This window comes from Trichechus manatus, unplaced genomic scaffold, assembly GCF_000243295.1.
Source record: "Trichechus manatus latirostris isolate Lorelei unplaced genomic scaffold, TriManLat1.0 scaffold00001, whole genome shotgun sequence".
NCBI lineage: Eukaryota > Metazoa > Chordata > Mammalia > Sirenia > Trichechidae > Trichechus > Trichechus manatus.
The window spans coordinates 29,935,699-29,961,901 of record NW_004443937.1 but is presented as its reverse complement, the minus strand read 5'-3'; the positions used below and the strand labels follow the sequence as shown (position 1 = coordinate 29,961,901).

The 26,203-nt window shown below is 41.2% G+C and overlaps 1 protein-coding gene across 1 annotated transcript in view; it reads right to left on the bottom strand.

Annotated features, from left to right (window-relative positions):
• The window catches only part of DOCK3 (dedicator of cytokinesis 3), a 450,742-nt gene that overhangs the window by 47,362 nt on the left and 377,177 nt on the right, over positions 1 to 26,203 (bottom strand). The window contains exons 25-32 of the mRNA XM_004368733.1: positions 24,460 to 24,587; positions 21,961 to 22,107; positions 17,807 to 17,905; positions 6,565 to 6,659; positions 4,622 to 4,697; positions 4,140 to 4,240; positions 3,811 to 3,869; positions 2,689 to 2,837 (exon numbers count right to left, since the gene is read on the bottom strand). Of these exons, the coding sequence (XP_004368790.1) occupies positions 2,689 to 2,837; positions 3,811 to 3,869; positions 4,140 to 4,240; positions 4,622 to 4,697; positions 6,565 to 6,659; positions 17,807 to 17,905; positions 21,961 to 22,107; positions 24,460 to 24,587 (854 nt within the window). The remainder of the gene's footprint in view (positions 1 to 2,688; positions 2,838 to 3,810; positions 3,870 to 4,139; positions 4,241 to 4,621; positions 4,698 to 6,564; positions 6,660 to 17,806; positions 17,906 to 21,960; positions 22,108 to 24,459; positions 24,588 to 26,203) is intronic.

Sequence of the window (26,203 nt, the reverse complement as noted above, 5' to 3'; positions counted from 1 at the left end):
CTGCTAACCAAAAGGTTGGCAGTTCGAATTCACCAGCTGCAGCTGCTCCTTGGAAACCCTATGGGGCAGTTCTACCCTGTCCTATAGGGTCGCTATGAGTTGCAATCAACTCGATGGCAACAGGGTTTATTTTTTTTCTTTTTGAGAAATAGTCCTATACAACTTAAGAAGTGTTTTTGTTCTTTGATCCAGTGATTACAGGTTGAGAAATTTACCTAAGAAAATAATTGGGAATGGGTATGTTTTTTGTTCTAATATATTAATATATTATTACTAATATAGCAACAAAAATTTGGAAGAAACCTAAGTTTCTGAAGCTAGGAACCTGACTAAAGACACTGTAGTCCAGCTATACAAGGGAATGCCATGCTGCCTCCAAACTGATGCTGCAGTGTAGAGGCGTATTAACTGGCATGAAGAGATAGTGATGACTTGTTGCTACTAAGTAAGGAAGATTGAAAACTATACAATGATTTTGTTTTGCTAAAAAAAATCCAAGAAACTCCATATAGTGCAAAAAGTCTAAAAAATACATACTCTGTCTCTTAAGCTATTAAGAATAGCAGTATGATGGGTTAAATTTTTTTCATTACAGTTTATTTGCTTTTTTAATTTTTCTAAATTAAGTAAGTATTATTTTTCTAATTGGAAAAAGTATTTTAAGTAGGTGGTAAGCAGTACTGGAATAGCCAAAGCTGTGGGAAGCACAAATGGGATCAAGACAAAAAAATCATTGGATTTTGGTGATTAGAAGGTTATGGTGACCTTTAACAGAGTAGTTTCAACAGAAGTGGGTATGGAAATTAGACCAGACTGAAATGATGGGAGGGTGGGAAGCAGAGATGTGAGGGTGAAAAGGGTAGGTCACTCTTTAAAAATATTTGATGATAAACGGGAAGTAGCAGCAAGATTTTTTTAAAATTATTTATTTATTTTGTTTATTGTAGTTGAAGTGAAAGTTTACATTTCAAGTTAGTCTCTTATACAAAAATTTATATATACATTACTATGTGACCCTAATTGCTCTCCCTATACTTGTGACAGCACACTCCTCCTTTCTACCCTGATTTCCCATGTCCATTGAACTAGCTCCTAACCCTCTCTGCTTTCTCATCTCCCCTCTGGACAGAAGCTGCCCGTTTAGTCTCACGTATCTACTTGAGCTAAGAAGCATACTCTTCAGGAGTATCATTTTATGTCCCACAGTCCAGTCCAATCTTTGTCTGAAGAGTTGGCCTCGGAAATTATTTTAGTTCTGGGATGACAAAGAGTCCGTGGGCCATCCTTTCCGGGGTTCCTACAGTCTCAGTCAGACTATTAAGTCTGGTCTTTCTATTATAATTTGAGTTCTGTACCCCACCTTTCTCCTGCTCCATCCAAGACTCTCTGTTGTGTTCCCTGTCAGGGAGGTCACTGGTGGTAGCCAGGCACCATCTAGTTCTTCTGGTCTCAGGCAGCAAGATTTTTATAACCAGGGACAATCAAGGTTTACTTGGCTTGCTGTATATCAATTATTCATGATAGTCTTATTGGGGGAAAGAACACAGTCTATCAGGTGAGTCTTGAAGTTTGCAACAAAACAAGCTCCAGCTTAATCTTCAACAACATATATGTAGGATCTGTATGCTGAAAACTACAACACAATGATAAAAGAAATCAAAGAATATCTAAATAAATGGAGAGATATACAGTATTCATGGACTAGAAGACTCAATATTATTAAGATATTAATTTTTCCCAATGTAATCTACAGATTCAATGCAATCCCAATCAAAATCCTAGTGGAATTTTTGTAGATATTGGCAAGCAGATTCTAAAAGTTATAGGAAAAGGAAAAACATTAGAACAGCTAACAGAATATTAAAAAAAGGAAAAAAAAAAGAATAAAGTTGGAGGACTCACACTACCTAATTTTAATACTGACTATAAAGCTAACATAATCAAGACACTGTGGTATTGGTGAAATAACAGACACATATATCAATGGAAAGAGACCCACACAAATGTGATGAAATGAATTTTGGCAAAGGTATGAAGACAATTCAAGGAAAAAGTCTAGCTTTTTCAATAAAAGGTGCTAGAACAATTGGACATCCATAGGCAAAATAATAAGTCTTGACCCATACTTCACACCTTATTCTAATATTATCTCAGAATGGATCACAGACCTAAATGTAAACTTACAGAACTTCTAGAAGAAAACATAGGAGAAAATCTTTTTGACCCTGGGTTAGCCATGGCATTTTTAGATACGTCCCCAAAAGCATGATCCATAAAAGAAAAATATTGATAAACTGGACTCCATAAAAATTAAAAACTAAGACATTGTTTAGGGAATGAAAAGATAAACTACAGACTGAGAGAAAATATTTGCCTATTACATATTCAGCAAAGGACTTACATCGAGAATATATAAAGAGCTTTCAAAACTCAACAACAGGAAAATAAATAACCCAACTGAAAATGAGCAGAAGATTTGAAGAATCACTTCACCAATGAAGATAGAAAAAAAATCCACAAATCAGTTCAGGCCAGCAAGTTGGGGAAAAGCCTTGAACAGGATTCAAGATGGCCAAGCCATATCTCATCCCCACTGGAACCATGGCCTGGCCATCTGGGCCACCTGCGTAAGCAGAAGGGGTACATCCCAGAGGAGAGCACCCTGAACACTTCCAGGTGTCATCTCACCTGTTTGAAGTTTCCATTTTTCCTCTGCTCCCAGTCCATCATGTCGTGAAAGATGGGGATCATGATATTCCGCACTTCTGGTTGTGGGACGAGTGTCACACCCAAAAAAGGACCAATCATTCCCGGAATAAAGTGGATCTTATGTTCACCTGAACAACAAAACTCAACATGTATTAGTTCACTGCAGCTTTGCTCCTTCCCAAAGGATTAGAATGCATACCAAAGCTTAACTGGATGCAAGGAGTAAGAGTACTGAAGCTGGAAAGCCGGCTTAGGGAAATACATCCCCGCTCAGAGATGGAGAGTCCTAGTGCCAGCAGGGATGCCTTGTAACTTACTTGCTGCCTCTAGGATTGGTGGCTAGAGGATCTAAGATTTTACCATCATCACTCCTAACGCTTCAGAGCCATGTGCTCAGCTGAAAGCTGGTCTCATCTGGAATAGTAACAGCAGCTTTTCTAGCACTCCCACAGGTCATTGGGAACCCTACAATGTACCACAGGATGGCTCAACCAGTCTCCAGGGCAATCCAAAGATTCTGCCAAAAACACTGCTCTGACAATTTCAGACCCAAAAGCAGTTTCATAGAGAAGCTGTGACGAGAATCTGTGGAAATCAAAATTAACCTCACCCAGAGGCTGTAATTCTCTTGGCACGTGTTCCTTGATGTAATTGGTGTCAGGCACCTGACTTGGATGCCTGAATACCAGAGACCCAAGAAGCGTTTCAAATTTTATTAAAATTAATATCCGTCCTTTTTTATGTGCTGGGTATCTCCAAGATCTACCCTTTTGAGCCTGCAACATCCAACCTGGGACATGAATTGCACTGAGGATCTCACAGGTACGAGCTTTCAAACTTTGAAAAACTACTAGAGCCCTCCTCTTCTTATTCTCCTCTTGATTTTCATTCTCAAAAAAGAGATTGTGCATATGTATTGCTGGTGCCAAGGGCTTTGTGCACATCTGCTACACTGTCCACCTGAGGTGTTATGTTAAAGATATGTAAAAACCTCTTAGGTTTGAACTGACATTCATAAAACCTGGTGAAAGTTACCAGTCTTGTCATTTTTTATTTGGCTATAGAATATGCGGAAGGTAAGAATAGGAAGAAAAGACCTACCCAAATTCTGCCACATGCTAAACAGTTCATAAGCCATCATCACACGCATGTCCCCATACCTGGGAAAAGCAACACAGAGGCCAGATGTTAGTGGGATAAGGTTCAGGAAGATGAGGCTGCAAACTCAGTGAGGCTAGTACTTCAGCACTGTTTTGTTTCTAACGCTTCTCAAAATGCTAAGTCATTTGGCTCTTGAATGAACTCCCACACTTGGCCCCCTGGGAAGCTATCCTGGTGAGAAACTTGTGGACTTCTGATGCAGCCTCTCACGGAAACACAACCCCATCTGGGCATCAGGTAGGGAGGTGAATAGGAGACATGTGTCTTACTTATCTAGAATCTTCTTCCTCTTGGCTGAAGTGACAATTTCTAGCTGGAGACTAGGTTGATTTATGAACAGAACTGCCAGGCTAAAATAGGAATTCCACACCTACAAAGACAGAGAAAGAGGAAACATGTTCTTAACCTTGCAGGGAAAGTTCCTAAAAGCATACATGTAGTATAGATCCCATTTTACAACCTTAAGACACTGACTTTTTTTTTTTCTTTTTTAAATATTCATTCCAATAGGACTTTTTCTTTTGGGATTCCTCTGAAGCCAGCAGTATTGGCTCTGAGCTAGAAAGCATATTCATGGCTGTCTGCCTCCCAGCACCTCCAACAGGGGAGCTCACACGTCATATTCTAATCATTATCGTGCTTGAAAGCTGTTTGATACTATGAATATATTAGTAAAACAAAAACGAGTGAGCTTGGATTTTGGCTTTCTAGCATTATTACAAAGCTAGTGACAGATTTAAGGAATTCCTACCTTAAAGTCAAAGTCTGTCTCTGTGAAATTCTTGTGCAGTGCTGAGGACAGGTACTGAACAGTAGTGACTATAATACTGCAGTAAGGAAACAAGGCGTTGGCAGAGTTAAAAGACCCACAATGGCATCTGACAGCTTAGCATTAGTTGTCTATGACCTGTGTGCAAACTTCGCAGGCACAGTTCGCTTCCATGTAACATGTGACTATAAGGAAAGAGATCAATGGCACAAACCCCACAGAAAACCAGTATCAGAGAAATGCCCCACAGCGGGACGGCACAGGGTGTCAACTGCGTTCTAGACTTAGCTTGGCTATTCCCTGGCCTCAGTACTTCTCCTCTCTGGGCCTCAGTTTCCCTGACTATAAAAGAAAGGTTTTTAAGAAATTTTATTATGGTGAAATATATATAATAAAACATTCACTATTTCAATCATTTTTTATGTGTACAATTCAGTGACATTAATTATGTTCACTATGTTGAGCAATCATCACTACTATCTGTTTCCATTTTTTTTTTTTTAACACCCTTAACAGAAACTTAGTAAGGGGATGGGATTTGATAGTTCTCTAAGGTGTCTTCCAGTTCGAAGAGTGATTCTAGTTCTTCAGGGACCTATGTGTAATCAGCACATATTATCACTACCATGTAGGACTTAAAGTATAATTTTACCATTTTATTTGATAATAGGGGTTTTATAGTTATTAAATCCCTGATTTTGTGGTATGCCATTACTTTTTATAAGTCATCTTATTTCAGCTTATATCATCCTGGCATATATAAGGGGCAAAAGAAAGATTAGTGTGCTGGAACCCAGGGAATGGGCTAGGGCAGAGAGGAAGTGAAGTGGAAAGATAGGTAAGAGCTTGATTACAGATGAACTTGGCTGCCCAGCAAAGGGGTTATGTCTAACAGTGGCCACTGGGGCTTTGGTGCAGAAGGACAGGCAAAAACAGTGTAGTAGAGTGATCAGTTCACCAGTAGAGGGGTAACAAATTTGAAGGGTAAAAATTTTGAAAAAGGCTGCTCCTGCAGAATAAGCTAGAGTGTTCTGTGTGGAGTTAAGAGATAGAAAGAAGAGGGATTTAAATGGAGAATGCATTATTTGACGAAGTATCTGTGCAACTTTGTTTATAACCATTGATCTGTTCTGTATATGTTTGCGGTTTTGAAATAAAACAGCGCACCTTTAAAATGTACAAAGTGGAAAGACCATCCTGGAACCATGCCTAGTGTAAAAAATTCCACTACATTCTGTATAATGCCAACTTAAAAGGCAGATCAATGGGAGGAGGCAGCTGACTAGAACATGGCCTTCTAGTCAGCTAGAAGGGAGACGAGGTAAGTCAGCCACCTACCATTTCTATCACTCGTTTAGTTTGCTAAGAGGAAGCACAGGCTGGGAATATGAATAGGGCAGGCAGACTGGGGTTAGTCCTTATAGTGAATACTGCGGCCAGAGTCAGAAGTGGTCAGAGCTCTGCAACTAGGTCTCTGGTGGGTAATTAGCACTAATGGTGGGAGGTAAGCACTGTCTAGCGACAACACAAATCAAATCAAGAGATGGCCTGAGATACTGACTAAAGCTACAGGGCAGCAGAGCTCAACTGGCCACTGAGCAGGACTCCCTCAAGGAGGTCTCCTTCTTTGGGTATTTTATATCCGTAATGTTTCCATTTCTGTCCTTACTATGAGCACCACCACAATCTGCCAGGCACTTAGGTTTCATTTCTGAATCATCTTTAACTCTTTCCTCTCCCTGTACCTATGGCCAAGTCTTGCTGATTGTGCCTCTAAACATTTTTCACATCCACCCTCTCTTCTCTGACCTCATGGCCTTAGCTCTCATCTCTGACTGATTTTATCTCTCTCTCCCACACACACATATACTCCTTGGTCTGAGAATAGCTCTGTGGATGTAGGTGTAGTCCTCTTCCACACTCACTTGCTCGTGAGCAGTCTCATCACCATCCAGTCACGAGGGAAGACACTCATCTTCATCAGGTTCCGAAACACACAGAAAATCTTCAGCAGGAACTCCTGACACAAGAGGAAAAGGTGACATGAGACACCACCACCGCTGTAGCATGCACTTCCTCCTGGTCTCTAGACCATGAAGTGGTTGGGACTAGCGGATTAGATTCTGGTTCCCTATGTGAGTTGCTTTTCTCTTAGAGGCCTACATGAGAGTGATTTCTGGGCACTCTCACAGGCCAACAGAAGCAGCCTCAAATTGGGCGGAAGAGAGGCAGCTCTGTACCCACTCAGGCCAGTGTCCAGAGCCCAGGGAGGGTCAACACAACTGGTATCCAACTGAGTCAACGGTCTCATTTTCTGGGGTGCGGCCCCTGAGTGCTTGATTGCAATCACTTTTCCTGGATATTAAGACTATATTAACAGGAAAAGCACTTTGATAATGGTGGAATAAGGATCTCTGTAAACCCACTCCTCCATGAAAGCAGCGAGAACACTGACAAAACTGTCAAAGCTTTGAAAGTTAACCAAAGGCTTACAACAATCTAAGGAGCATTTATTCTAGAAAAATGGTTGGATCTCAGTAAGAATAGCAAGCTTTTCTTGCAATTTAACAGGCCCTGTTCCCATCTCTTCTCATCCTAGCTCCACAATCGCCTTGAAAATCAGCAGCTGCAGAACTATGATAGCTGTAAAAACCAACAGCCAAGCAGCACTGGAGGAGACAGAATGGTTTTGGAGTTCCCCAAAAAGCTCCACACCCAGAGAACTGCACTATTTAACCTGTCTGGAGCTTGCTGGAAACACCCCATTCCCAGGGCTTGTCTTTACTGAGGAAAGCCCTATCCCTAGGATGTTTATTGAAAAAAAAAAATCAGCCATAACTGCTTAACATCCCAGCTGCATGAGGCAATCATATCAGTTGGGGCAAACAAGTGACTGGACAAAAAAAACTTAAAAAGAAATTAGTTGTTTATAAGGGGCTTTGATAAGCTTTGACATGTTTCTGAGTTCTAGAAGGTCACACACACGTGCAGCATTGTGTGCTTTTCCAGGATAATGACCTGAGAAGCCCTAATATCTCACCTCTGCCTGACCTCGAGGTTCTGTGCAAGGAGGAGGTGAAGGCTAAGGCGGAGCTGTAAACTGCTACAGCACTTAAGTTGAGCCCTAATACAGAAACAGAGCTCCTTGAGAAAGTGTGAGAGACTTACTGATTCAGGCATCTATGAAAATCTCTGTCCAATCATTACCTGACCATTAAGCTAAGTCACTGTACATGACAAAGACTAGATATTACAGAATTAGTCCAGGAAAGACACCAAACAAACAGCAGCAGCAACAACAGTAAAACAACAAAAAGCAAAAACAAACACTGGGGAAGCAGGGGGTGGGGGCTGATTTCCAGAGTTGCCACATTATATTATTTATAATGTCTAGTTTTTGACAAAATATTGTAAGATATAAAAAGAAACAGGAAAGAATGGCAAATACACGTGGGGAAAAAAATCCAGTCAACAGAAACTTTCCCTGAAAGAATCCAAACATTGGACTTACTAGGATGAGACTTTAAATCAGCTATTATAAATATGTTTAAAGAACTAAAGGAAACCATCCCTAAATAACAAAAAATATATAAAAACACTGTCTCACCAAATGGAGAGTTTCTAACATTAAAGAGACAGAAATTATTAAAAAGCATCAAATAGAAATTCTGGAGTTGAAAAATACAAGAACTGAAATGAAAAATTCACTAGAGGCACTCAACAGCATATCTGAATTGGAAGAAGAAAGAATCAGTGAATTTGAAAATAGGTTGAGATTAGCCAATCAGAGGAACAGAAACAAAAGCATGAAGAAAAATGAACAGAGCTTCGGAGACCTACGGGACACCATCAAGTGTACAAACATACATATAATGGGAGTGTCAGAGAGGAGAAAGAGAACGGGGAAAAAGAATATTTGAAGAAATAATGGCCAAAAACTTCCAAAATTTGACAAAAGAACACTAATCTACAAATCCAAGAGCTCAACAAACTCCAAATAGGGTAGACGCAAAGAGATCCACACACAGACACATCAAACTTGAAAGACAAAACCAAAGAGAGAGTCTTGAAAACAACAAGAGAAAAACAATTCATCATGTACTTCTCATCAGATAACAAGGAGGCCAGAAGGCAGTGAGCAGGACAATTTATTCAAAGAATTGAAAGAAAAAAACTGTCAACCAAGAACTCTATGTCTAGTAAAACTATCATTCAAAAACGAAGGAGAAAATAAGACATCCCCAAATAAACAAAAACTGGGAGAATTTGTCACTAGCAGTCCTGCCCTACAAGAAATACTAAAGAGAAACCCATAGATTGAAATGAAAGGACATTAGACAGAAACTTGAATCTATATGAAGAAATAAAGAGCACTGGGGAAGGTGACTAAATATAAAAGTCACTATATATATATGTTTGTTAGTAACTCTTTTCTCCTATGTGATTTATAAGACAACTGCATAAATAAATAATTACAAAACTGTGTTGATGAGCTTATAATGTACAAAGATATAATTTGTATAGCAATAATAGCAAAAGGATGGGAGAGGGAACACAGCTATATTGGGACAAAGTTTTTGTATACTATTGAAATTAAATTGTATTAATCTGTATCAGATCATTTTAAGGTAAGATGTTCACTGAAATTCCCATGCAACCACTAAGAAAATTACTTAAAAAATATATAATAAAGGATTATGGTACAGATACCTAATGGAATACTATGCAACAATAAAGAACAATAATGAATCCGTGAAACATCTCACAACATGGATGAATCTGGAGGGCATTATGCTGAGTGAAATAAGTCAGTCACAAAAGGACAAATGTTGCATGAGACCGTTATTATAAGAACTCAAGAAAAGGTTTACACACAGGAAAAAAACACTTTTTGATGGTTAAGAGAGTGGGGAGGAGGGGCAGGGAAATCACTAACTAGATAGTAGACAACTGTCAACTTTGGTGAAGGGAAAGACAACACGCAGCATAGGGGAAGTCAGCACAAGTGGACCAAGGCAAAAACAAAGAAGTTTCCTAGACACATCCGAACACTTTGAAGGACCAAGTTGCTGGGGCTAGGGGCTGGGGACCATAGTCTCAGGGGACAGGTAGGTCAACTTGCATAACATAGTTCATAAAGAAAATGTCCTACATCCTAGTTTGGTGAGTAGCATCTAGGGTCTTAAAAGCTTGCAAGTGGCCATCTAAGATACATCTATTGGTTCCATCCCATCCGGAGCAAAGAAGAATGAAGAAAACCAAAGATACAAGGAAAATATTAGTGCAAAGGACTAAAGGACCACATGAACCAGAGACTCTACCAGCCTGAGCCCAGAAGAACTAGATGGTGCCAGGCTACTACCACCGACTGCTCTGACACGGATCACAACACAGAGTCCTGGACGGAACAGGAGAAAAATGCAGAACAGAATTCAAATTCATAAAAAAAGACCAGACTTACTGGTCTGACAGAGACTGGAGGAACCCCCAAGACTATGGCCCTTGGGCACCCTGCCAACTCCGAGCTCACACCACTCCCGAAGCCCACTTTTCAGACCTATAAAACAAAAAATAATATACGCAAAGAAGGTGCTTCTTAGTTCAAGCAAATATACGAGACCAAATGGGCAACTCCCACCCAGGAGCAAGACAAGAAGGCAGGAAGGGACAGGAACTGGATGAATGGACACAAGGAACCTGGGGTGGAAAGGGGGAGAGGACTGTCACATTGTGGGGATTGCAGCCAATGTCACAAAACAGTATGTGTATAAATTTTTGAAAGAGAAATTGAGTTGCAAACTTTCACTTAAAACACAATAAAATTTTTAAAAAGTATATAAAAAGGAAACAACAAAGGAATTAATACGGTACACTAAAAATATTTAACACAAAAAGAAGGTAGTTATAGAGGAATAGAGGAACAAAGACGATATAAGACGTGTAAAACAAATAGCAAAATGGCAGGCATAAATCCTACCTTATCAATAATTACATAAAACACAAATGGGTTAAACACTTCAATCAAAAAGCAGAGATTGGAAAAAACAGATAAAAACATGATCCAACTACATGATGTTTACAAGCGCTTTAGATTTAAAAATATAAAATACACATTGAAAGTAAAAGGATGGAAAAATATATACCACGCAAATAGCACCCAAAAGAGAACTAGTGTGGTTATACTAATAACAGACAATATAGACTTTAAGGCAAAAATTATTACTAGAGAAAAGAAGGACATTTTATAATGATAAAAGGGTAAATCCATCTGGAAGACGTAACAATTATAAACATATATGTATCTAAAAGTGGAGCCCTGAAACACATAAAGCAAAACCTGGCAAAACTGAAGGGAAAAACAGACAATTCAACAATAGTCAGAGTCTTCAATACCCCACTTTCAATACTGGATAGAACAACTAGACAGAAAGCCAGTAAGGAAAAATAAACCTTGAATGATATTATAACCTAACTAGACCTAACAGACACCCACTAAACACTCCATCCAACAACAGCAGAGTGTACATTCCTCTCCAATGCACACAGACCATTCTCTAGGATAGACCATATGTTAGCCCATAATAAAGGCCTTAATAAATTTAAAATGATTTAAATCAATTTCTCTAATCACCACTGAATAGAATTAGAAATCAATAACAGAAAAAGCATTTGGGAAATTCACAAATATATGGAATTAAATAACACACTCCCAAATAACCAACGGGTCAAAGAAATCACAAGGGAAATGAGAAAGTATTTTGAGATGAATAAAAATGAAAACAACATACCAAAACTTATGGGATGAAGCTAAAGTAGTGTTCAGAGAAAAATTTATAGCTGAATGCCTGCATTAAAAAAGAAAAATGATCTCAAATCAATAACCTAACCTTCTAACTTAAGAAACTAAAAAAGGAGAGCAAATTAAATCTAAAGCAAGTAGAAGGAAGGAAATAATAAAACTAAAGCAGAAATAAATGGAATAGAGAATAGAAAAATAGAGAAAATCAATGAAACAAAAAACTGGTTCTTTGAAAAGATCAACAAAACAGACTTTTAGCTAGACTAACCAAGAAAAAAAAAAGAGAGGAGACTCAAATTACTAAAATTGGGGATTAAAGAAAGCAAATCATTACCAATCTCACAGAACTAAAAAGGATTGTAAGGGAACGTTATGAAGAACTGTATGCCAGCAAATTAGATAACCTGGAGTGAAATGAACAAATTCTTAGAAGGACACAAACTACTGAAATTGATTCAGGTAGAAACAGAAAATCTGAATAGACCTGTAACAAGAGATAAATTAATAATTAAAAAGATTCCCACCAAGAAAATCCCAGGACCAGATGGCTTCACTGGTGAGTTTTACCAAATGATTAAAGAAGAATTACTACTAATATTTGTCTTTTTTATTATATTCACTTTCGATGTGATATGTCATTGTGGTTTTGATTTTCATTTCCCTAATGAATAAATTAATGGCGCTCATGTGGAACTTGTACATAGATCAACAAGCAGTTGTTTGACCAGAACAAGGAGACACTGTGTGGATAAAATGGGAAAAGGTGTGTGGCAGGATTGTATCCTTTCACCATACTTATTCAATCTGTATGCTGAGCAAATAACCTGAGGACCTGGACTATATGAAGTCGTAAGTCTCCCTAATGAACTCCTTCGCCACCATATTAGAGTTGCCCACCTCTTTCTTTGGTCTCTAAGCGCCCTCCATTATTGGAGGCAAGATTCACGTTACTGGTCCATGTCTGGAAAATTGGCGAGCCAGTCAGGAGAATAAGGAAATGGTGAGTGGGAGTGAGGCGTCTGCGGGGGAAATCCCAGGCTGGCCAGTGACCTCCATTTGGGGAGGTCTGGCTTGTATGCTTGATGTGCATGGACCACTGCATGAGTACAAGGCCCCCAAAACGCCAAGCAGCATAGCCCGGTTGTGGACAGACGCATGCCTTTATAAGTGTGGAAAAGAAGTTAGGAAAGCAGGAGTGGCTGTGGGATAGCTGCTGCTCTGGGCTGTTCGGCTGGCCACTGAAGCCCAGCTAGCTGCTGAAGCGCATTTAAGAGCTTTGTAGAAGAGTTACAGTTAAAAAAGGGATGTGCGGCAGTCATCTGTGGCCATGTCTGAGACCAGGATGAGCAATTAGAAATGCTCGCCTGCAGGTTTGTAAAGATGGGGGATTCAGGGGCTGGGGGAACAATCTCCTAGCCATTGCTCAAAGCTCTCCAACAACAGGACTGAAGATAGTTGGAGGGGCTAAGCAGATCATTGGTGCTGAGAACACCCTGTAACACCCAGCGCAAAGCAAGGGTTGAAACAGCAGAAGGAAAGAAAGAAAAAAAAAAAAAGAAGTGAAAAGCCCTTTAAGATAGCTGTGTTGTGCGGCCATGAAGAGAACTTAGAGGCTTGCTCTGGAATTTCTGATAGTTGCTCCTGCCAAGACAATGGAGCAGCAACATATTCGCAGTTGCAATAGTAAGGGGAAAACTTAAATACGAGGGCCCGCCTCCATATTACCAGGCAACAGGGCTGAACCCATGTTTGCACTTGGTATGGTGGAGGTGTGGCTCCACAAATGACTGAGGGCTCTGCCAACCTTGCCCGGATCTTCTGACTTTCACAAATAATTAAGACTGAGGATTAAGCCTAGGTCTTTCTGTCACCAGGGAGGACCAAAGGCCTTATGTTACAATTAAAATTCAATGAGAAAATAAAAAGAATTGTATGTCTTGGGTTTTTAGATACCGTTGCACAGGTGACTGTGATCTCTACAACACCTGGCACCAAAATGAGGAAAACTTTTGGGTCTGAGGTCAACATCATTGAGACCCTTGCCTAAGCCTAACTATGGATAAGTCCCTTCAGGGGCCCCTACAAACCCCTATCATATGTACTGATGATGCTGAGGTATTAATGGGCACCTTTGTAAACATTTGCCTCCAAGCCCTGACAGGAACTGCTGCCATTAGGGCCATTTTTAGTGGGGCACACAGAAACTGTGACATGGGCTATAGCTAATAGCCTGGCCATTCAATCTGGCTACTGACAACCCTCAGACTGCCATAAAAAGCAAGCCCCTATGGGGATGAAATATCTGGACAAATAATAATAAATATTAGTTCTGCTCCTGATAAGCCTTAGTTACTTCTGTAGATGGTCACCAGAAAGCTCCCTACGCTGACAGAGGAACACAAACAACAAGCAGACTACTCTTGACAACTGACTGCAGAGGCTGAAGCATCCTCTGCTCCAAAGCGAAGAGGTGTGCAACTGACCACCACCTGGATTTAAGAGAGGATGGTCCATGGAGATTCACACACCACCCTGGACTGAGTCTACATGCATGGACTGCCACTGTCATCAGAAAACGCCAAACAGCACAGAAAAGCTGATGTGCCTATAAGATCCTGGTCAAGGCTAAAACCTGCCCAGGGACAGATTCCTGATCCAATAGGCCACGGCATCTTGGCAAATAAATTATATAGGGCCTCTGATCCTACACAACGGCTTCCGCTGGATCTTCAATGAACGCTTCACACTCTATATTACCCCTAAGCCATAGGGGAGATTGTGCACTTCAACGGACAGGCTTAAACAACTGATGGGAGGGGACAAGACAACCCCAGCCTGAACCATACATCTTAGGCAAGCAATGTGGGGTCTCAATGCAGCAGTTCCCTGCAAGGGCATTTCTCATTTGCGCTGTATGTTTGATCAAACTGTTTATTCTATAAAATGTGTATCTTTGGTATAAACTGTTCCTGACAAAAGATCTGGGTTCCCACAAAGGTCACTGCCTCAAGACTAGGACAGACGGCCTGGGTAGCTATGCCTGGGCAACCCTCACCTCAAGTCCCACGGGAGATAGGTGAGGGAAACAGGAAATTGTTAATGTTGTTCCTTTTTCTTCCCAGATTATCTCACAGTGATGGACAGGCCCCTCACCCATGGACCCTAATGATACAGGCTTTTGCGAGAGCTACCAATCAGACCAACTGTTGGCTCTGCCAACATCTGAACCAAGACAACGAGTCATCTCCCCACACTATTCCAGCTGATGTCTCAACAAGGAGGACACCTCATGGACCAAATGAATGTGTGACTCGGAATACTGAAGAGATCATGTGGTAAATGAATACAAGAATATTAAAAAAAATTAATTTCAAGAAAAACAGTTTTACAAGAAAGAAAATGTAATCATAATACAGCTCTTAGGTCATCATAGTACTTACCTAGCTGTAATAAAGAAAATGCTCATTAACAATTTAAATAAAAATGTATGAAAACTTTATTAGAAATGGTATAAGAATAGACATATAGATGAATAGAACAGAATTGAAATTCCAGAAATAAACCCCATATATCTATGGTCAATTGATTTTCAAAATGTGTGCTAAGTCCATTCAATAGGGAAAGAACAGTCTTTTTAATAAATGGTGCTGGGACAACTGAATATTCATATGAAAAAGAATGAAGACATACAAATACCTCACACCATATACACAAATGAACTCAAAATGGATCAACGGCCGAAATATAAGAACTAAAACCATACAACTCTTAGAAGAAAACACAGGGGTAATGCTTCAGGACCTAGTTTTTGACAACAGATTTTTAGATATGACACCAAAAGCATGAGCCACAAAAGACAAAATAGATAAAATGGAATTCATCAAAATTAAGAACTTTCATGCATCAAGAACTTTATGAACAAAGTCAAGAGACAACCTACATACAGAATGGGAGAAATATTTAGATATCATACATCTGATAGGGTTTAATAAAGAACTCTTACAGCTCAACAACAAAAAGACAAACAACCCAATTAAAAATTGGGTAAAGGACTTGAATAGACATCTCACCAAAGATTTACAGATGGCCAGTAAACTCATGAAAAGACGCTGAACATCATAAGTCTTTGTTGCTGTGTGCCGTTAAGTCAATTCCAACTCATATGACCCCATGTGACAGAGTACAACTGCTCCATAGGGTTTTCTAGGCTGTAATCTTTATGGGAGCAGATTGCCAGGTCTTTCTCTTGCAGAGCTGCTGGGTAGGTTTGAAATGCCAACCTTCTGGCTGGCAGTCAAGTACTTAACCATTGCACTACCAGGGCTCCTTCATAAGTCATTAGGGAAGTGGAAATCAAAACCACAATGAGATATCACTTCACAGCTACTAGAATGGCTATCGTTAAAAAAAATGGAAAATAAAAATTGTAAGTGCTGGTGAGGATGTGTAAAAATTGGAACCCTTTTCTGTTGTTGGTGGGAATGTAAAACAGTGCAGCTACTGTAGAAAACAGTTTGGTCGTTCCTCAAAAAAAGTTAAGCACGAATTACCTTATGACTCAGCAATTCCACTCTTAGGCATATACCTCAAAGAATGGAAAGCAAAGACTCAAACAGATACTTTTATACCAAAAGGTGAAAACAACCCAAATGTCCATCAGCTGATGAATGAATAAACAAAATATGGTTTACATACAATGGAATATCATGCAGCCATAAAAAGGAATGAAGTTCTGATACCTTCTGTAACATGGATGAATCCTGAAGACATGATGTTAAATGAAAAAAGCCAGACACAAAACAACAAATACTGTATAATTCCACTTTATGAGGTACCTAGAATAGGCAAATTCATAGAGACAGAAAGTAGAATAGGTATTGTTTAATGGACACAGAGTTTGGGATGATAAAAAACATCTGGAAATAGATAGTCATGATGGTTACACAACACTGAGAATGTACTTAATGCCACGGAATTGTACACTCAAAAATGGTTAAAATGGTAGATTTTATGTTATGTATATTTTAGCACAATAAATGTGTGCCCTAAAAAAAGGTATACTGGAAGAATGGGAGGAAGGACACATGTGTGATTTAGGAGAATCATCCTCATTTTTTTTGGGAAGAAGAATATAGATAATAAATAATGATTTAAATGTAAAAAATAGTAACAGAAGCTTCCTGAAGAACAGTAAAAAGAGTTGAAAGTGGCTGCCTTTGGGGAATAGGGAGTGGGCATGGGTAGGTTGAGCAAGGGAACCACTCTTTTATGTTATAAGCTTTGCAATACGATTTGGCTTTTAAAATTATGTACACATATTGCTGTGACAAAAATAAACATTTAATTAAAAAGAGAATGATGTCAGCCTGAGCTTCTGATTGAGAATCAGTTGGATAACACGTGCGTAAGATGAAAATGATCTTGAGCAGTCAAACTGGGACTTTCAGGCTCTGCACCCCAGCTCATGCACTTCTTGACCTGAATGTGGGTTCTGGGCTCTGGCTGTCTTTTGGCTCGCATCAAGGGCTGTCAAGACTCATCCCTCCAAGTTGACAGACTGGCATCACTGTAACAAGTTAATGATACCAATCTTCAGAGACCCATGTCTGTGGAAAGGCAGGCAGGATCAGAAACCAGAAAGGGACAGCTGATATTTTTTGATTGACACAATATGATTAATAAAGTTCACACAAATGAAAACCAGTGGAATGTATCACTATGAAATGCAAGCGGCTTAGCTCTGAATGGAGGCAGAGCACAGACCTAAAGGTTGAAATAAAGGCTTGTGTCTAATGCAGACACAAGCCCCAGGAGCCTGTTAGGCAGCTGACACCATGCACAGCTTGGGCAATGTGCTCCTGTTGTCTGAATCACAGGCCCATTTCTCCGCACTATCTGCCCCTCAGTGCTCTGGGTCCAGAGTCTGGGGGCCAACAGACAGTGCTCACCTTTGCTCTCTACAAGTATCTTCCAGAAATACGGTTTAATGAAGAAAAGTGGTCAGCACTATTATTAGTGTCATTAAACTGCAAATAATGGTTTACAGGGGCAAAAGATAGGGGGACTATCAAGTTCATACAAAAGAAGAAGTCGTGGTTTGTTGATAACCAGTGTGGCCAAGAGTACCCTCTCACAGAGGCACATGGTCATAGGGCTGCTATCAATCGAGGAAAACTTGTCCGTGTTACTGTGTGGGGACAGTGTTGGCTTGCAGCTTCTGGAGGCCACATATTCAACTGTAAAGTGGGGCTGGTGAACTTTACACCCTTAGCAGTGTTGGTCACTTGCACTCGTTCCCCTGGCAGGGGAAAAGCCCCTGGGTAGTCTCGGCCACACACTTCCTTTCCTAGGTGAAAGGCTGGCCCTACCTTGAGTTCATCTTTGCTCTGAAAGTTGTCCAGGAGGTGTTGGTAATGTGTGTCACACATCTGGCGGAGCAGTGACAGAAGGCAGGACACATACTCGCCCTGGGGACCAACCCAAAAAACATTTAGCACAGTCAATCACAAGGGCTGTGTCCCCCCAATCCACAGAGGGCAAGGAGAGAAGGGAGGGTCTGAGATGGCCCCAATGATCATGGAAGGAAGGTGACAACTCTGGCCTGAAAATGAGCTTTCTTTTCTGCTAAAGAAAGCGTGGAGGACTGAGAGTTTTAATAAAACCTCTGCAGCATGGGGACATTGAAAAACCTTAACCTATACCAAAGAACTACTATAAAGTCAGACAGAGATATTCTCATTTTTCTTCCCAGGAAAGTTCTGGCTAAATCATCCTTTGTCACTATATGCTGCCAGGGCACTGTGCTAAAGTCTACAGGAGTTTCTTGGAACAGGGCCCCTGGCCTTCTCTGGACAGAATTTGGACCCTGCCCATCCTGCTGGGCTGGAGTAGCCTTTCTACTAGGGCCTCCTTGGGGACCTCCCAAAGCTTACATGGGGTTACTGGACTAGACAGATCAACATGACTCTCTGGAAGGCAGAGGAGTCAGACTGACCTTTATGAGAGGACAAGCTATAGGATTTAAAAAAGTAGAAATTTAAGAGTAAAAATGAGTCTTTAAAAAATTTCTTCAAGTTCCAAATGGGCTATATAGAAGAAATCCCTGTTTTAAGGACTCCAAAGACATTAATTATCTCACAGCAACTTTTGGAATGGGGTAGCCAAACATGACCTCCTCTCAGAAGGTTGCCTCCTCAGAAGGAAGGGAGGAAAATTACTTCACTTGGATGATTTTCAAATGTTTTTAACTTTTGGGAATTTGACAACGGTTTTTTAGTCCTTAAATCTTTCTAAAAAAACAAACCAAATCCGTTCTTGTCAAGTTGATTTCTACCAGTAGTGACCCTACAGGATAGAGTAGAACTGCCCCATAGTGTTTCCAAGGCTGCAATCTTTATGCAAGCAGACTGCCACATCTTTCTCCCATGGAGCAGCTGACGTGTTTGAACTGCTGACCTTTGGATTAGCAGCCAAATGCTTAACCGCTGTGCCACCAAAACCAAAACAAAACTCATTGCCATTGAGTCAATTCTGACTTATAGCAACCCTATAGGACAGAGCAGAACTGCCTCACAGGGTTTCCAAGAGTGGTTGGTGGATTTGAACTGCTGATCTTTTGGTTAGTAGCCGAGCTCTTAACCACTATGCTACCAGGGCTCCTTAAATCCTTTACAGACCCCTGAAATTATTACATATATATATATATGCAAAATATACACATGTACATGAACCTTAGCTCAACAGGTATGTTGTTGTTGTTAGGTGCCACTGAGTCGGTTCTGACTTATAGCAACCCTGTGTATCACAGAACGAAACACTGCCCAGTCCGGTGCCACGCTCACAGTTGTTTCTATGCTTGAGCCCATTGTTGCAGCCACTGTGTCAATCCATCTCGTTGAGGGTCTTCCTCTTTCTTGCTGATCTTATACTTTACCAAGCATGATGTCCTTCTCTAGGGACCGATCCCTCCTGACAACTTGTTGAAAGACTGTAAGACGCAGTCTCACCATCCTTGCTTCTAAGGAGCATTCTAGTTGTACTTCTTCCAAGACAGATTTATTCGTTCTTTTGGCAGTCCATGGTATAGTCAATATTCTTCACCAACACCACAACTCAAAGGCTACACTTCTTCTTTGGTCTTCCTTATTCATTGTCTAGCTTTCACATGCATATGATGTGATTGAAAATACCATGGCTTGGGTCAGGCACACCTTTCAAGGTGACATCTTTGCTTTTCAACACTTTAAAGAGGTCTTTTACGGCAGATTTGCCCAATGCAATGCGTCGTTTGATTTCCTGACTGCTGCTTCCATGGGCATTGATTGTGGATCCAAGTAAAATTAAATCCTTGACAACTTCAATCTTTTCTCTGTTTATCATGATGTTGCTTAATGATCCAGTTGTGAGGATTTTTGTTTTCTTTATGTTGAGGTGAAATCCATACTGAAGGCTGTGGTCTTTGATCTTCATCAGTAAGTGCTTCAAGTCCTCTTCACTTTCAGCAAGCAAGGTTGTGTCATCTACATATTGCAGGTTGTTAATCTTTCTCCAATCCTGATTCCACTTTCTTCATATAGTCTAGCTTCTCGGATTGTTTGCTCAGCATACAGATTGAATGGGTATGGTGAAAGGATACAACCCTGACGCACACCTTTCCTGACTTTAAACCACGCAGTATCCCCTTGTTCTATCTGAACAACTCCTTCTTGATCTACGTACAGGCTCCTCATGAGCACAATGAAGTGTTCTGGAATTCCCACTCTTTGCAATGTTATCCATAATCTGTTATGATCCACAGAGTCGAATGCATTTGTAGAGTCAATAAAACACAGGTAAACATCTTTCTGGTATTCTCTGCTTTCAGCCAGGATCCATCTGACATCAGCAATGATATCGCTGGTTCCACATCCTCTTCTGAATCCAGCCTGAATTTCTGGCAGTTCCCTGTTGATATACTGCTGCAGCTGCTTTTGAATGATCTTCAGCAAAATTTTACTGGTGTGTGATATTGAAGATACTGTTTGATAATCTCCACATTTGACTGGATCACCTTTCTTGGGAATAGGCATAAGTATGGATCTCTTCCAGTCTGTTGGCCAGGCAGCCGTCTTACAAATTTCTCGGCATAGACGAGTGAGCATTTCCAGAGCTGCATTTGTTTGCTGAAACATCTCAATTGATATTTCGTCAATTTCTAGAGTCTTGTTTTTCACCAATGCCTTCAGTGCAGCTTGGACTTCTTCCTTCAGTACCATCAGTTCTTGATCATATGCTACCTCCTGAAATGGTTGAACGTTGACCAATTCTTTTTGGTATAATGACTGTGTATTCCTTTCATCTTCTTTTGATGCTTCCTGCATCGTTTAATATTTTCCCCATAAAATGCTTCACTACAGGCATAATAAGCCATAATTCATGGATTTATTATGAGGAGCAGATGAGTTAATGTATATGATACAGTTAAGCAACCAAAGAAGTACTCAATAAATTGCAGTTATTATCATCCTCACTATACTCTATATAAAATGGGCGGTTTCATTAGTATTGCTAAATGAATTAATACTTGTAAACTATTTAAAGCAGGGTGTGGCCCATAGCAAGCACTGTGTGTAGGTACTGGTTAGAAGGATGCGTTACCAGGACATGCCAGGGTGCATATATGTTTTCACCTCCAAGACTGCTCTCAACAGGGGCTCCTAAGGGAGCAGACACTCTTTCCAAGCCCCAGTGCTCCAGAACACACACCTACCCCTGTGCTGCCCCTGCTCTTCCCAGCACGCTAGAGCCTGACTTGCTCCCCCAGAGTGTTCTCCTCTAACAGATCACTGTAATCTCCCATCGGCCTGCTGGAGGATTCCACACAAACTGTTTATCATGTTCCAAACATCAGGACTCAGTCCACTCTGAGTTTGGGAGCAGGGGCACTGGGGACCCAGGGTGCTGCCTCTCTGCCCCTCCTGAGAGGCTTTCCCAGCCTGTTTCTCTTCTAATTAGGTCCACACTTCATTATTCAGTTAATGCCAGTGCAATTCTACTTCATCACATTTTTCCTGATGCTAGGAATTTAGATACAAACTCTATGGACAAAAGCAACTAACTTGTAGACACAAGAAAATTCTAAGGGAATTATTCTTCCTGCACATCATTTAGGAGAGCCTTATGAGAAGGTTGCTGGAAGGCACAGTCTACTTTTCACCTTCAGCTTCTTACTACATAGTGTACAGGAAACACATCCTTGCTTCATTCCACATAGAAAATGACTTGGCTCAAAGGCAAATGCCAACTGAGATAGTATCCTGGAAACCAAGGCAAAAAATAGTCCCTGAATCTGCCCTAAAGTAGGTTAGTGGGAGTGTGAGCCCACAGGTTTCAGAGTGGAGAGGGGAGTCCGACTCCAGAGGGGAAGAAGGTAGCATGCTGACGGACATTCAGGAGGGGAGGCTGAGATGAATAATGGTGGGGTGGCATGGAGGAGCCCCAGGTTAGAAAAGAAGGCAAGAAAACCTGAATGTTAGTTACTAACAGTGATCTCAGCTGTGCACTGCGGGCATCGCTGCCCTCTTACCGCCTCCTGAGCGTGCGATTTGCTCATGATGGTGAGCAGAGTCTGCAAGAGCACGTCTAGGAGGCTCTCCACCATCATCTCCACCTCCTCCGTGACATCTGCCTCCTGCAGTAAGCAGTGAGAGAGCACACCATTAGCACCAGGCTGGGCCAACGTGCAGCTGGCAGCACTTACTAAGTCAGCCACATCGGGAGTGGTCTTCTGGCTGGATTCCCAACACCGAGCTCTCAGCTTCACCAGCATGCAGTGTCAAGGAACCCAGGACAATCACACTGACAGGAGGTAAGTCACACCTGTTGCTGTTGCTCTGGTATGGTGGCTAGGGCCTTACCTTTAAGTCAGTGCCACCCTGAATCTCATGAAGAATACATTAATTTCAATATACAAGGCAGAAGCAAGAGTTATTGATTTCCCGAGAACAGTCAAGAGAAAGCATTACACTGGCTGACTAACACTTTGAGAAATGGTTAAGTATTCAAACCACAGGGTGTGGCGGCAGCAGCTTCACTATTGCTAAAGCACACAGAAGCATCTTGTCTTTCTGGTATTGCCTTGCGTGATCTCAATCTTCATCAGCTCTGACTGCTGCCCAGATATGCCTTGGTCCTATTTCTAGCTCCCCAGTTCTCTTATTCATGTTCCCTGGTCCACCTATAGGAGTCTGGTCTTCCATGTGTCTTTCCCTGGCAGCCTCACAAAAACAACGGAGCACACCTCCTCAATAAGGGCTGTTACTCAGCCACTAGGCTCTGAATTTAGAAAAAGTCTAAGCTATCCTTGTATATACTTCTCACATTCAATTTCAGATCCTGTCGCTTGACTTTCATGATCTCACAAAGATATTTCCATTGCCCCTTCTCTAGCCTCTTTATACTATTACTGGTCCAAATGTCTTCTCTGCTTCCCTCCCTTCAGCATTTGCCATGTAGCAGTCACTATTTGAGAACCTGAGTATACAGAAAGGTAAACAAGACAGACAGTATCTCTGCTCTCATGGAGCGTGAATCTCATCCACCCCCTACCCATCCATCCAATATAATTATACTCCGCCTAATTTCACATGAAGGATTTGAGCAGCTCTTGGACCATATAAACTAGGGGTCAAAGTTGTCTTTTATCTGTTGAGCTGATCATAACACTTTACCTGTAAAGTCTCTTTGAGTAGTTGTAAGCAACTAACTGCACCTGACTCTCTAGCACCACACACATAAGCAGAGCACTTCCTTCAGGTTTTTCACCTGTTCCCCCTTCTTTCCCATCCCTTCTCTCTTTTATTTTTTTGCTGCAGTATTCTCTTCTTCCATCCTCTCAGGTCTGGCCTTAGGCTACTAGTAGAACCTTCTATGCCTGGTTTTGCCTCTCTGGGGCCTGGTGGGAAGAAGAATTGCCAAGCCTTGCCTGGAGTCAAGAGCAAATGATAGGGACACCATCACCATCATCACGGTCACTCTCTGCCTGGGTCCCCAGCACCAAATGGTACTTTAAGTGCGGTCACCAGAGTACCCTGTTAGATCCTTGTTCCCTGCTCAAAAATCAAGCCTACTCTTTATTATACGCACCTCTCCTGCTCCACCTGGATAACCTAGCCTCTTATATCCTTATCACCTGGCCACCAGCCTTCATTTTAAATGCACTTGAAATTTTCTTCTCCAGGGCCCCATCTCAGCTTAGTGAGATGGTGTAATAAAAAAGCATTCCTGTTCTGAGGGTTCTTAACTTCTCTCTTCACATTTTCTCATAGTTTCCAGATTTTCTAAAGAAATGTGTATTTGTTCTATTATCATAAATATGTAAAATAAATATTAAAACAAATTCCTACCTTCATTCTTGCCTGATACAAGTCTTTCCTTCACTCCTTTCCCTCCCTGCCTACTGTCCCACCACAGATTTCTTGAAAGGAAAGAAATATGCAAAAGTATTGTCAGTTGAAACCTCACTCCTAAAGTACAATTCTACCATCCACGGGCTCAAAGCTCTCAGATACATCTGTCTCTCACACACCCTGACCTCATCTGGCACGGTGTAGGAATGCCATATGGGTGGAATCAAGCTGTCAAGAAGCTGACAGGAAAGTCTGAATGAGCAAGCTGCCCCCAGCCTGGGCCTGCCTCCCTGTGACCATGCCTGAGTGTCCTCAAAAATCTCCCAGGAATCCACAGTTAAATCCTTTTGACAGAAACAGAGCATACGCATGGATTGGGCTTTCCGGTACTACAGGTAACTATGCTTCTGGGTGGGTGTGTGGTAGTATAACTTTTTAAAATAGCAAGAATGTGTTGTGTTGAGAAGCCTGCTGGGTATACACAGGACTCCATCCACTGGGCACCCTCCTGTCACTGATGAAAACATCTCAGATTTGAGAACTGTACGAAGTGATCTTTGTTGGTCTGCCTCTGGCTAGAGCAACACAAGACTAGGGTTGAACAGAGCCAGGTGCAGTGGGTGTGGGGCCACTACCAGAGAGCTGGTCTTGACGATGGAGAAGATGCTGCCAAGAATCCCTGAGCAGATTAGCAGCTCCTTCTGTTGTCTCAGGTGAAGGTGAATGTGATGGAGAACCACGGGAAGCAGGATGCGGCGGGATTCTAGGAGAGAAAACACAAAAGGAAAGTAGCCCTTCAGAGGAGAACTAGTTACTGCTGGAAGCCAGTGGCACTCTGGGACTTCACTGGTCTCAAAGCAGGTGGGTCTGGAACTGAGGCCAAGGTGGAGGACACCCTCCTCCTTCACAATGGCCTAAAAGCCTGCTGCCAAGAGATTATAAGGCATGCCACAGCATTGTTTATCCACCTCTCTTTCCTTCTTTCTCATTCCCTGCTAGTACCCGTGGCATTCTGTGCAGGTCAATGTCAGGAGGCTGCTTCCAAATGAAATCTCTTGAATTACTAGATCCCAAATTAAAAAACACTCCTTAAAGTGACATTCTACTTAAATGGCACATCTGGTATGAACTATACTGACTGAGCTTACAGACTTGATATGGATTATGAACTGTTCCTTTCTAGGCCCTGGCATTCCCACCCTTGTGAGCCCCTCTTCCCCTCAGGCTTGTTAGACTGTTGATTGGTATGTCCAAAGCAGTGAATAAAATGGAAGCAAAACCTTTGTCTTGTCATGAAGCCCCTGATAATCACGGCACTACATCACCAATCCTACTGCACATATTCAAGTGTTTTTCTTTTCTCCCCTATGTTACTGGACAGTATTTTTATCAGGAGGTGACTATATTGAGAATCCTGAATTCAGGAAGGCTGAGTCTTAGCTCAAGCCCCTTTACTAACTCACTCTGAGACCTTGGACATATCCAACTCCTCCCAGGATGGAGATTATCCCCATCTGTAGAATGGGTGCTAGTGGATTCTTCTGTATTTACTGCAAGGAAGATAAGAAGTGAAATATAAGCGTGAACATGTTTCTGACACCCTGCACTCCTATGTGGTCAATGATTGTGTAAACCTGCAGGTCCCACATACCTGGCCAGAATGATTCAGTCAGATTATCAGTGACATAAATAAGCCATGGCATTTTTAATTTATTGTTCACATTTGACCATCATTAAGTATCCTAGACGAAATTCAGAATGAAAATCTTTTTTAGTCAAAGACAAATTGCATGACATGCAAGAGATTTGGGGACTACCTTGTCAACTACTTAAAATATGTTCAAATACAATGGAGTTACAATTATTCTAAGCTTAAAAGCTGCTTGGATAAAACAAAACTTCAGACTGTATTTTGTAGAACAAAATGTCAACACAGTAGGATTTTGTAACAACAAATAGCTGCTTGCAGACTACAGAGTAATTTGTTACTAGAAACTGCTGAAAGAAGAGACCAAACTGATACGCCCTAGAATATAAATATTGGTTAAACGACACCAGTGGTAAAGATCCTCCTGTCACCCTACTCCAGGGAAGATGCTGTGACTTGGAGCATTCAATGAAAGCGAGATGCAAATGAAAATTTGGTGGTGATTTTGTCATCTCAAAATCCAATTACACAGCTCCACTGCCACATACAGTTTAAGAATAATTTTTCTTAAGTGATGGCGTGAAGCAGCAAGTACACACAAAAATATTAGAAATGAACTCCACCAGAGAGGGCAGTCTGCCGCCCCCCTCCCCATATATCCAAAAAGCATCTTCTTCAAGCAGTGTAAAGAGCTTCTGTCTGTGTGTGTGTGTGTGTGTGTGTGTGTGTGT